The sequence below is a fragment of the Erinaceus europaeus genome, chromosome 14 (genome assembly GCF_950295315.1).
Source record: "Erinaceus europaeus chromosome 14, mEriEur2.1, whole genome shotgun sequence".
Classification (NCBI taxonomy): Eukaryota; Metazoa; Chordata; class Mammalia; order Eulipotyphla; family Erinaceidae; genus Erinaceus; species Erinaceus europaeus.
In genome coordinates this window covers 79,382,256-79,395,223 of record NC_080175.1, presented here as the reverse complement: position 1 = coordinate 79,395,223, position 12,968 = coordinate 79,382,256, and the positions used below count along the sequence as shown (strand labels likewise).

The window sequence follows — 12,968 nt, the reverse complement described above, 5'->3', positions numbered from 1 at the left end:
ATGTTCTGGTTCTCTGTTTCCTCTCTCTCTCTCTCCTCTCATAAAATAAAAAATTTAAAATAAAATTGAATTAAATAATTATTTAAATCCTAGATTTGAGCTAAGCAATGCTCTGGCAAAAAAAATAAACAAGTAAAAAATAAATCTTAAAAAGAAGAGGAGGAAGAGGAGGAGGAGGGAAGGGAAGGGAGGCTAAGAGAAGAGCTGAAGAAACAGCATATGGTTCTGCAAAAGACTTTCATGTCTGAGGTTCTGAGATCCCAGGTAAAATCACCAGTACCACCATTAGCCAGAGCTGAGCTCTGGTCTCTCTCATAAAAATAAGAATATTTGGGGCCAGGTGGTGGCACACCTGGTTGAGTGCACATATTACAGTGCTCAAGGATGTGGGTTCGAGTCCCCAGTCCCTACCTGCAGGAGGAAAATTATACGAATGGTGAAGCAGTGTTGCAGGTGTCTCTCTGTTTCTTTCCCTATCACCCCCTTTCCTCTCAATTTCTGGCTGTCTCTAACCAATAAATAAATAAAAAGTAAAAAAAAATATTAAAGGGAGTTGGGCAGTAGCACAGTGGGTTAAGCGCAGGTAGCACAAAGCTCAAGGTCCAGCGTAAGGCTTCTGGTTTGAGCCCTCGGCTCCCCACCTGTAGGGGAGTCTCTTCACAGGCGGTGAAGCAGGTCTGCAAGTGTCTGTCTTTCTCTCCCCCTCTCTGTCTTCCCCTCCTCTCTCCATTTCTCTCTGTCCTATCCAACAACGATGGCAACAATAATAACTACAACAATAAAAAACAAGGGCAACAAAAGGGAATAAATATTTAGCAAAAAAAAAAGAATATTAAAAAGTACTAATAACCTTTTTAAAAAAGGAAGAGAAGACAGGAAGATGGAAGGCAGTGGCTCACTGGGAAGTGGGACAGGCCTCCAGACCCTCTGACTTTGGGGCACTTGGCAGGTAAGCATGGGCACCCATAGGACTGGGGGCTCTGACACTCCCTCACCTTCTCATTGGCGGTCCTGTTTAGGTAGTAATCTCGGGAGGGCAGGAAGAGCCCAGACTGGTCCACCTGCAACAGTGAAGAGAAGGGAGGAGGGAGGAGTTCCCCGTTCAGAACCTCTCCTGTAGGGAGATCCCCCCCACACACACCATTTGCTTCAGCTCAGCTCAGCACAATGGTGGTCTGCACCCTCATAGGCACCTCACCTGAATGACATTGCTGTTGGAACTCTTGGAGTCAGCGCTGATGTAGACGGTGAAGAAAGGGGTGGCCCTGTAGGTCCCTGCCACGGCCTTCAGCACCTCCATGAAGTTGTCCTGGTCCCAAGGCCCCGTGATATTCCAGCCACCGATCTGAGAAGAGACCATCGGGGAGGCTCCGCCCCCCCACAGGGAGCGCTGTCCGCAGCCACCCCCAAGGCTCCCTCCGCACAGCCGGCCCAGGGCCGCACCTTGTCGATGAGGTCCCGCAGGGGCTGGGCACCCAGCTCCTCGATGCGCTCCACCTGCAGGCAGGAGAGGTAGAAGCGCCGCGTCTTCCGCTCGGCCTCGCTGCTGGAGTTGAATGTGGCATTTTCTGTGGGGTGGGTGTTCTGTTGACCCCGGAGGCTCGGGCAGGGTGCCTCAGACACCTGCTGAGACCCACTCCTTGTCTTCCAGGGGGACACTCCTCCTAGTGTAGACCCACGAAGACTGCCCCAACGTCCCAGTCTATGGAGCCCCATGTCTGCACCTCACGACAGTGGCCCAGAGGACAGCCAGGGCCCCTCCTCACATCAACAGAGAGAGGCTCGTCACCTCCAGCCCCAAGGTGTCAGTAACCAAGTGCTCATTCATCCATCCATCCATCCATTCATTCACTCATGGTATTTGTTGTATGCCTACTCAGTACCAGGCCCATGCTGGGGGCCGGCAAGGAAGGCATGTCCCTGGCACAAGCTCACTCCCCAGGCCCGCTCACCCAGCAGGTGCTTCAGTGTGGCCTGGTTCTGGTCCCAGAGGCTGTTGAAGGTGTTCCAGCGAGAGCGCCCATCTGGGAGGGGGTTCCTCCGAATCCAGCCTCCGCAGGAGAACTGGTAGAAGTCCTCGCAGGGGCTCACCCCGCGGTCTAGGGACTCCAGAATTTTTCCAGCCACGCGGATGCAGGCCTCTGTAAGGCAGATGCCTTGGGACGCGTCTGTGACAGGGGGTCATGGGCAGGTGACAGGCGTTGTCAGCCGAGGAGGAGCGGAGAACACTCTGGAAGGGGCGTGGCAGTAGGAAGGCTGGGAGGGGAGAGGACCCCCCTTAGCGGGGGCGAGCGGGCGACGGCGTGGCCCACCTACCTCGGCGGCCCCCCAGAATCACCAGGCAGCCGAGCAGCAGCGCCGCGAGTAGCAGAGAGACACTGGCCAGGGTCAGCTCCAGCCGGGTGCGCGCGCCCAGGAGGCGGCCAGGCCTCTTGCGGAAGCCCACCTGGGGAGCATAGGAAAGCAGGGGTGGGGGTGGTTTGCAGGGGGCCCCCCAGGGCCACTAGGCACCTCCCCCAGGGTGATGGTCCTCCAGCGGTAGCCAGGCTTTGCGCAGCGTCATGGCGGGTCCCAGGGCGCAGGTGACCCGGGGAAGAAGGGAGGAAGGCGGGAGCGGAGGGGGCCCCTGCCCACCTCTACGGGGTCCGGGCCCTCCGTCGGGGTCTCGGGGGCGTCTTCATCTCGCAGCGTGGCCCGTCTGTACTCCACCATCTGCCAGATAGTCGGGGCGCCCACCGAGGTCAGGAAAAGGCACCCCATCGCCCAACTGGGCCCCTCGGGCCGGCAGCGAAGCCGCGTCCCTCCAGGGCTCCCGGGTCGGGCCCCTCTAGCCCTCCCTCCCATAGCCACCCTACTCGCCTCAGCTCCTCCGCCCTCCCCCCGCCCCGCCTCCGCCCCAGCGTCTCTCCCTGCACACACAGCCCCTGACCCCGAGCCTGGGCCCTACTCACGCCGCCGCCGCCCAGCTCCTGCAGAGCGACGCTCATGGTGTGGTCGGGGCAGGCAGCACCCTAGGGCACCCCGCATCTGGTGCCCCCCCAGGCCCGCAGCCCGGCCCCGCTGCCCGCCATCGCTGCAGCCGGGGCTCCCCGCCCCCCGCCCTCTCCTTCCCCGCACCGCGGCTCCCGGGAGGGAGGGGTGCGAGGGGGGAGGAGCGCGCTCGGCGCACCCCACCATCCAGCGGCGCTGTGCCAAGTCTGGCTGCCGGCCCTGCAGAAAGGCCTCCCCCGCCTCTCTTGCGTTGCACCCTGCAGCGAGCCGCCCCTCGAGCGCAAGCCTTTGCCCGGGGCTCTGACCTCTCTAGTCTTAGGCCCAGCTTCCCACGCCGCAGCCTGACCCACTAGGCGCCGGGGAGAAAGCATCGTCCCACCGCACCTCTCCCAGGGCACCGGGGACCTGCGCGCACCTGCACACACAGCCCCTGACCCGCGCACGGCCTGCGCGGACGTGCACGCTGCGGGCTCACTTGGTGCAGACCTGCTTGGGCGCCCACTGGCGCTCCGGCTCAGCTCACTGCGCGCTTCAAGCCTGCACTTGCACTCTCCAAGAGGATTGCTGTCATCAGAGCATCTCACAAAGGGAGGGTTGCAGATGGTGACACATTGGCAGGGAAAAAAACAGCCAAGCACAGATATTTAAAGAAAAGATGTGTTCACACTTCTAACTTGAGGAAAGCAAACCATTTTATTGGGGAGGTTTACAACACACACACACACACACACACACACACACACACACACACACACAATATTTCACTGAAAGGCAAGAGCGTGGTATCTATGCATCTGCCATCTGTCTTCCATATTGTCATCCCTTAATCTGGCCTGGTGGTGCTGCAAACTGCGGCTTTTTTTTTTTTGGGGGGGGGGAGAAGGACCAAAGTACCATGATACCACTCAGCTCTGGTATATGCAGAGCTCAGGATAGAACTAATGCTCTCAGGCATGCAAGCCCTCTGCTCCATTGCTGAACTACCCTCACCCTGAGCCCTACATTAAAAATATGTTTTATGCGGAGGGTAGATAGCATAATGGTTATGCAAACAGACTCTCATGCCTGAGACTCCAACGTCCCAGGTTCAATCCCCGCACCACCATAAACCAGAACTGAACAGTGTTCTGGTAAAAAAAAATAATAATAAAGAATATGTTTTATGTATTTATTATAGTGAGAGAGATACAGGGAGAAAGGGAGAGAGACCTACCAAAGCACTCACTGTTCAGCTCTGGCTTATGGTGCTGTGGGGGGACTGAGCTAGGGTCTTCAAGCCTCAGCCTTTTTGCATACCACATACCATTACTGATTACTGTCTTCCCATCCCAACCAGCCCTACTTTTTATTTTATTTTTTTTACTATTTTAATTATTAGTGAAAGAGAGAACCAGAACATCACTTGGGTATAGGTACTGCCAGAGATCAAACTTAGGACCTCATGATTGAGAGTCCAATGCGTTATCTACTGTGCCACCTCCCAGATCAGCAGCCCTATAATGTTTAAAGTGCTTCATCCTCCTTTCCAACAAAGTGTGAGAAATGTCTTGCGTAGGCGATGTGTGATGATGGCAAGTCTGTGATCTGTTTCTTGGCTCTCAGCTCTCAGATATAGCACACTAAGTGGCTCTAACATAGAATGGGAATGTCCAGCCCACAGGCCACAAGTAGCCTGAAAAAAATGTATTTGGTCTGGCCCTGCCCAGGCAACTGCAGGACGGATTTGTGATTTGATAAATCTAGGAGTTTCTTTCAGAGCAACTTTAAGTGCTAATTTTTTAAGTTGGTAATTCCACAAGGCCCATGAATGATGCTATAAACATCAAATGGCCCCTAGCACAAAATTGGTTCACCACCTCTACTGTAGCAAAATGCTCTTGTGACTGAGAAAGGGGAGAGAGGCTCAGGCTAGAAGTGCTGCATTGCTTTCTTTGGCTAATCTTGCATATCTGGAGAGTCTGCACCTACTGCAGGCATAGTCCACACATTTCTCAAACAGGAGCCAGTACAATGGCAGAAGCAGCATGAAAGAGTCTGAATTCTGATTCAATCTCCTTGCTTGTAAAATGGAAGTAAGAAGAGTGCCAACTCCAAAGGATGATTGTGAGAATTAGTAGAAACATATCCTTATAGCATGGCTTACTAAGCATTCCCCGTGCTTGCTGCTGGTGCTACTATTCAAGCTCTGTGGGTAGAACCAGAATCATAAGACCTGTTTCGTAGACGTTAGAGTAGTGGTCAGTCAGTGCACTACTGAGCAAGGAGCTTTTGAGTCTGTTCCACTGGAGTCTGCACAGAAGCAAGGCCTGGGGAATTCCACTGGGACCAGACTCTGGCTGCCCAAAGAGGCGGTGGGGTGGATAAGGCTCTAGGCTCTCAAGCATGAGGTCCTGAGTTCAGTTCCTGACATTGTATGTTCCAGGGTGATGTTCTTGTGTTCTCTCTCTCTCTCTCATAAATAAATAAATAAATAAATAAATAAATAAATAAAATCTTAGTGATAATAATAAAAGAAGGCATGGAAGATAGCATAGTGGTTATGCAAAAAAGCCTTTTGTGCTTGAGACACCAAAAGTCCCAAGTTCACTCCCCAGCATCACCACTATAGGTCAGAGCTAAGCAGTGCTCTGGTAAAAAGAAAACGAAAAAACAAATAAAGAAATAAGACTCTGGTATTGCTTCATTCTGATGGAGTTATGGCATCATTACTCTCACTTCTACTTGCTCTAGTCTCTAAATCTATTTTCTTTCCCCTGTGTACATCACCTATGACTTTCATTTGTTTTTCTCTCATTCTGTCAGAAAAAATATATATATTTATATAATTATATATGGTATACATAATTATATATATCTGGGACTGGGTGTTGGCTCACCTGGGTTGATCACACGCATTAAAATGCGCAATGGCCTGGGTTCAAGCCCCCCAGTCCTGACCTGCAAGGGGAAACTCATGAGTGGTGAGTTTTGCAAACAGTGTTGCAGGTGTCTCTTTTTCCTTCTCTGGGGGGGGGGGTAGAGAGGAAGAGAGAAAGAGAGACACCTGCAGACCTGCTTTCCAATCTGAAAATGGGGGTTGGGGCATAAAACCAGGTCCTCATACATGATAATGAGTGCTCAGCTGGGTGCACCACTGGCTGGTTCCTTATAAACATTTTTAAAAATATTTATTTAATTTATTTATTCCCTTTTGTTGCCCTTGTTGTTTTCTTATTGTTGTAGTTATTATTATTGTTGTTGTCATTGTTGGATAGGACAGAGAGAAATGGAGAGAGGAGGGGAAGACAGAGAGGAGGAGAGAAAGATAGACACCTGCAGACCTGCTTCACCGCCTGTGAAGCGACTCCCCTGCAGGTGGGGAGCCGGGGTTCGAACCGGGATCCTTATGCCGGTCCTTGTGCTTTGCGCCACCTGCGCTTAACCCGCTGCGCTACAGCCCGACTCCCATAAACATTTTTTTAAAACTCTTTTTCTGATTTTTTTTGCCTCCAGGGTTATGACTGGGGTTCGTTCGGTACCTGCACTATGAATCCACTGCTCCTGGAGGCCATTTTTTCCATTTTGTTATTGTTGTTGTTGTTAGATAGGACAGAGAGAAATTGAGAGAGGAGAAGACAGAGAAGGGGTGAGAAAGACAGACACTTGCAGATCTGCTTCACTGCTTGTGGGGAGCCTGCTCCAACCAGGATCCTTGCATGGGTCCTTTCACTTCATACTATGTGCGCTTAACCTGGTGCGCCACTGCCCAACCCCCCCTTCCTTTATATATATATATATATATTTTTTTTTTAAAATTTAATAAGACAGAAACTGAAAGGAAAGGTGAGTTATAAAGAGGGAGCAAAAGAAGGAGGGAGAAGAGGGTGAGAGAGGCACCTGCAACACTGTTTCATCGCTCATGAAGCTTCCCCTTGCAGGTGAGAAGCAGGGACTTGAACCCAGACCATTGGGCATAGTAATGTGTGTGCTCTGTTGGATGTCTTCATATATAGATAATGTTTTTTAGCAAACATTTGTTATTTCTCATGTTTTGTGTGCTGACTTTTCTTTTTGGTTGTTTGATTTGCTTTTTTTTTTAATAGAGAGATAGAAATCGAGAGGGAAAGGGGAGATAGTAAAAGAAGAGAGGGGCTGAGTGATGGTGTGTCTGGTTGAACACACGTTACAGTGTACAAAGGCCCAGGTTTGAGTCCCCAGTCCCCACCTGCAGGGGGGAAGCTTTGCAAGTGGTGAAGTTGAGCTGCAGGTGTCTCTCTGTCTCTCTCCCTCTCTATCACCCCTTCCCTCTCCATTTCTGGTTGTCTTTGTCCAATAAATAAATAAAGATAATAAGAAAATGTTGAAAGAGAAAGAAGAAGAGACATAGCTGCAGTACTACGTCACTGCTCATGAAACTTTCTCTCTGCAAGTGGGACCTGGAGCTCAAACATGGGGCTTTGCACATGGTAACATGTACACTTACCTACATGCTCCACTGCCCAGCCCCTGACTGGTGGTTCTCTGGTCTAGGCGAGCTCAGTCAGAGCTGAATGGTCTAGCTGAAGGGTCTCATGGCCACACATGGGTACAGTCAAGCTTCCTGGGCCTTCTCTAGGTGCTCTCTCTCCCCAGCAGTCTAGCCCAGGCTTTTCTTTCATGGCTGTCTCAGAATTCCTTTCAACAGACAATAAAGCAAAAACAAAGCTCTCATGCCTCTATAGTGCATTTGTTAATGTCCCTGTGGGCAAAACAAGTATAGATTCAGGGGTGGATAGTCTATTATTTAAATTTTTTATTTTAATTTATTAATTATTGGATAGAGACAGAGAGAAATTGAGAGGGGAGGAGGAGACAGAGAGGGAGAGAGGCCGAGAAACACCTGTAGCCCTGCATCACCACTTGTGGAGCTTTCCCCCTGCAGGTGGGGACCAGGGGCTTAAACCTTGATCCTTGTGCACTGTAGTGTGTGCACTTAACCAGGTGCGCCACTGTCTGGCCCCATAATTAAATTTTTTAAAATTGCCACCAAAGTTATCACTGAGGCTTGGTGCTGGCACTATGAATACACCACTCCCAGTGGCCATTTATTTTCTTTTTTCTTTCTTTCTATTTTCTTTGATAGAACAGAGAGAAATGGGGGTGGGGAATAAAGGAGAGAGAAAAAGAGAGACACCTCCAGAAGTGCTTCACTGCTCATGAAGCACCCCCCCCTGCAGATGGGGTGTGGGGGCTGGAACCCACCCAGCCACTAGTCTACTTCTTCCTTTTTTTTTTAAAATATTTATTGATTCCCTTTTGTTGCCCTTGTTGTTTTATTGTTATAGTTATTATTGTTGTTATTGATGTCGTTGTTGACAGGACAGAGAGAAATGGAGAGAGGAGAGGAAGACAGAGAGGGGGAAAGAAAGATAGACACCTATAGACCTGCTTCACCGCTTGTGAAGCGACTCTCCCGCAGGTGGGGAGCCGGGGGCTTGAACCGGGATTCTTAGCCGGTCCTTGTGCTTTGCGCCACTTGCACTTAACCCGCTGCGCTACCGCCTGACTCCCACTAGCCTACTTCTTGATTGGAAGAGTTACAAAATGTTAGGGTCATTTTCCACCAACAACATTTGCTCATCACAGCAGTGTTTATAATAATAGAATAAATGGGGGAGGAGAGAGAGAATACAATATTCAAAAGTAGAGGATTTATGGGCTGGGAGAGAACATAATGGTTCCACAAAAGATTTCCATGTCTGAGGTACTAGAGGTCCCAGGTTCAATCTCCAGCACCACCATAAGTTAAAATTGAGCAGTGCTCTAATAACAATAAATAAATAAAATAGGGAGTCAGGCAGTAGCCCATCAAGTTAAGCACACTTGGTGCAAAGCGCAAGGAATGGCGTAAGGATAACGGCTTGAGGCCCCTCCCCCCCTCCCCACCTGCAGGGGAGTCGCTTCACAGGCAATGAAGCAGGTCTGCAGGTGTCTATCTTTCTCTCCCCCTTCTGTCTTCCCCTCTTCTCTCCATTTCTCTCTGTCCTACACAACAACAACATCAATAACAACAACAATAACTACAACAGGGAGTCAGGCGTTAGCACAGTGAGTTAAGCGCATGTGGCGGAAAGCACAAGGACCAGGCTCAAGGGTCCACGTTCAAGCCCCGGGCTCCCCACCTGCAGGGGGGGTCACTTCACAGGCGGTGAAGCAGGTCTGCAGGTGTCTATCTTTCTCTACCCCTTCTCTGTCTTCCTCTCCTCTCTCCATTTCTCTCTGTCCTATCTAACAACAACATAAACAACAACAACAATAAAAAACAAGGGCAAAAAAAGGGAAAAAAAATAAATACTTAAAAAATAACTACAACAAGAAAACAACAAGGGCGTCTCCTCCTCCTCTCCTCTCCCGGATCAACTAGGAATACCAAAGGAGACCACCCGGGACTGAAACAAGACATGACTAGAATGACCACAGGAACCCAGTAAATCACCGGTGAGTACAAACACGTGTGGCTGGTGACAGAGAGGAGAGAGGAGCCTAAGGAGAGATTAAGTGACTGCTAACAGTTCAGCAGTTTATCAGTTGAGACACCACCTCCAGTCTGCTCCACCAACAAGGGGACAGCTTAAGGGAGGAGAGGACTCCCCAGAGACTCACCAAGTGCAACTCTGAGTCTCCATTGCTACTACCCTCAGAATCTGGAGCAGCGACAGGGAGGGACACCAGGGGACAGAGATCTAACCAGGAAACTCAGGAGAAGACCTATATCTTGGTGGCATAGCTGAGGGGCTGTGAAAGTCTCTTTGCATAACCACTGGACTATCTCTGCCACACCCTGCTTTATCTCTTGGTCAGGAGTCATTGATTAAGCTAAGAAGCCTATTGATAGTTTAAAAGCTCTCAGGCTCCCATAGCCTACAGGGAAGAAAAAAAAAAAAGGCTTTTAAACCACTGAGCTCCAACTCAGGGATTGAAACAACTGTTAACTTCCACCACTGTGAACCCTTTAATTAACTTACTTAGACACAAGTCAATCCAGGCAATAGTGGTCAACAATTTGAAAAGTACTGATAAAGGGAACTCATAACATAATATATAAAATGGTTAAAACAACAAGAAAAAATATTGGAGACTCGAACCAGGACAAGAGTCCAGCTAAAAGTCCTCCAGAGGGTGAAGCACAAAACAACGAGTTCAACATCCAAACATTAGCTAAGGAAATAATAACAGGAGTGAGTAAAGAATTTGAGAAAATTGTAATCAGAAATGCAGGAACAACAAATGAGAATATGGAAGAAAATACTAATTATCTCGTGGTTATTAGAGAGCTGAAAGCTGAAATTGCTGAGCTAAGAATGCAACTAGCTGAACAAGCTAAAACAGTATCAGAGCAGGGCAACAAAACAGATAAACTCCAGAAAACAGTAGAGGGCAGAGAGAATAGAATCTATGAGGCTGAAGACAGAATTAGCAAGATTGAGGATGAATTAGAGACAATTAAAAAAGAAGTAAGAGATCTCAAAAAGAGATTAAGAGATGCTGAAAACAACAGAGTCCTATGGGATGACTTCAAAAGAAACAATATACGCATTATTGGCATACCAGAGGAAGAAAGAGAAGGAGAGGAAGAAAGCATTTTCCAGGCCATAATAGCTGAAAACTTCTCTAGTCTAGACAACATCAAAGACATAAAGATTCAAGAAGCCCAGAGGGTCCCAAACAGAATTAACCCAGACCTAAAGACACCAAGACATATCATACTTAGAATGGAAAGGAATAAGGATAAAGAAAGGATCCTGAAGGCTGGGAGAGAAAAATAAAGTCACCTACAAAGGAAAACCCATAAGAGTAGCAGCAGACTTCTCCATACAAACACTACAGGCCAGAAGAGAATGGCAAGACATCTATCGAGTGCTCAATGAGAAAGGCTTTCAGCCAAGAATACTATATCCTGCTAGACTGTCATTCAGACTAGATAGAGGCATCAAAACCTTCTCAGACAAGCAACAGTTGAAGGAATCAACCATCACCAAGCCTTCCCTGAAAGAAGTTCTGAAAGGTCTCCTATAAACAACCAGACCACCACAAATAGGACATATATCAAAAAACTCTAAAACTCTACAAGAATGGTATTAAAATATCTTCAATCTTTGATATCAATAAATGTCAATGGCCTGAATTCACCCATTAAAAGACACAGAGTAGGAAGATGGATCAGAAAACACAACCCAACAATATGCTGTCTACAGGAAACCCACCTAACTCAACAAGACAAACACAGAATTAAAGTGAAAGGGTGGAAAAATATCATACAAGCCAATGGCCCAAAAAAAAAAGGGGCAGGAACAGCTATTCTCATATCTGACATGATAGACTTTAAAATAGATAAGATTAAAAAAGATAGGAATGGACACTGCTTAATGCTCAGAGGTTCAGTCAATCAAGAGGACGTAACAATTATTAACATCTATGCACCCAATGAGAAGCCATCTAAATACATCAAACTTCTACTGAAAGAGCTACAGCAATATGCAAACAGCAACACAGTCATAGTAGGGGACTTCAACACCCCACTCTCTCAACTTGACAGATCATCCAGGAAGAAAATCAGTGAAGACATAAGGGAGCTAAATGAAGAGATAGATAAACTAGAACTATTGGACATTTTCAGAGTCATTCATCCCAAGAAACTGGAATACACATTTTACTCAAATTCACATGGGTCATTCTCAAGGATAGACCATATGTTAGGCCACAAAGACAGCATCAGCCAATTCAAGAGCATTGAAATCATCCCAAGCATCTTCTCAGACCACAGTGGAATTAAACTAACACTTAACAATCAACAAAAGATTAGTAACAGTCCCAAAATGTGGAAGCTCAACAGTACACTTCTTAACAACTTCTGGGTCAAAGAGGAAATCAAGGAAGAAATCAAAATGTTTCAAGAGTTCAGTGAAAATGAAGTCACAGGCTAAAATATTAGGGACACAGCTAAAGCAGTCCTAAGAGGGAAGTTCATAGCTATACAAGCACACATTAGGAAACAAGAAAAAGCACAAATAAACAGCCTGATTGCACATCTTAAAGACCTAGAAGAAGAAGAACAAAGGAATCCTAAAGCAACGAGAAGGTCAGAAATCACTAAAGTTAGGGCAGAAATAAATAACATTGAGAATAAGAAAACCACACAAAAGATCAACGAAAGTAAATGTTGGTTCTTCGAAAGAGTAAACAAAATCGACAAACCTTTAGCCAGACTCACAAAACAAAAAAGGGAGAAGACCCAAATAAATCGGATAGTAAATGAAAGAGGAGATATCACAACAGACACCGCAGAAATTCAACATATCATGCGAGGCTTCTATGAACAACTATATGCCACCAAGCTAGAGAACCTGGAAGAAATGGATGATTTCCTAGATACCGACCAACTTCCAAAACTAAGTAAAGAGGAAGTGGATAACATGAACAGGCCCATCACAGCTAGTGAAATTGAAACAGTTATCAAAAATCTCCCCAAAAATAAAAGTCCTGGACCAGATGGTTGTTGTATGCTTTACATTGGGTTCTAGTTCTCCCCCACCAAGAGAATTGGATCAGTCCAGTTAAATTTCGTGGGCCCGCTTGGCCCCGCCCCGAAGGATACCTGCCAGAGTTCCAGAGTGACAGAGTTCCTGGGTTCCTGAGTTCCAGAGTAAGAGAGAGTGCTTGCGCCGCCGCAAAGAGACAGCAGAGTTCTGTTTGGTGATTAGTTTGTCTTAGTTTATGAATCGTTGTTCCTGAATAAAGAAATACAGCTTCCCTGCCCAGCCGTCTGTCTCTGGTCATCTCTGTTACCCGCCCGTGAAGCTAACCCGCAGGGCAGGAGCCGTCCGAATTTTAACAACAGATGGTTTTACAAAAGAATTCTACAAAACCTTCAAAGAAGAACTAATACCTCTACTTTTAAAAGTCTTCCAGAAGCAAAGCGCAGGGACCGGCATAAGGATCCCGGTTCGAGGCCCCGGCTC

At 47.7% G+C, this 12,968-nt stretch overlaps 1 protein-coding gene across 2 annotated transcripts in view; it reads right to left on the bottom strand.

Moving 5' to 3' along the window:
- ECE2 (endothelin converting enzyme 2) overlaps positions 1-12,968 on the bottom strand; it is a 54,986-nt gene that overhangs the window by 19,560 nt on the left and 22,458 nt on the right. Inside the window, exons 1-7 of one of the 2 annotated variants that reach the window (XM_060172064.1) lie at positions 2,952-3,109; positions 2,635-2,712; positions 2,317-2,446; positions 1,953-2,168; positions 1,444-1,568; positions 1,199-1,345; positions 988-1,061 (exon numbers count right to left, since the gene is read on the bottom strand). In XM_060172064.1, the coding sequence (XP_060028047.1) occupies positions 988-1,061; positions 1,199-1,345; positions 1,444-1,568; positions 1,953-2,168; positions 2,317-2,446; positions 2,635-2,712; positions 2,952-2,987 (806 nt within the window). In that variant the 5' untranslated portion in view covers positions 2,988-3,109. Of the gene's footprint in view, positions 1-987; positions 1,062-1,198; positions 1,346-1,443; positions 1,569-1,952; positions 2,169-2,316; positions 2,447-2,634; positions 2,713-2,951; positions 3,110-12,968 lie in introns of those variants that run through there. The other variant, XM_060172063.1, reaches the window with a different exon arrangement.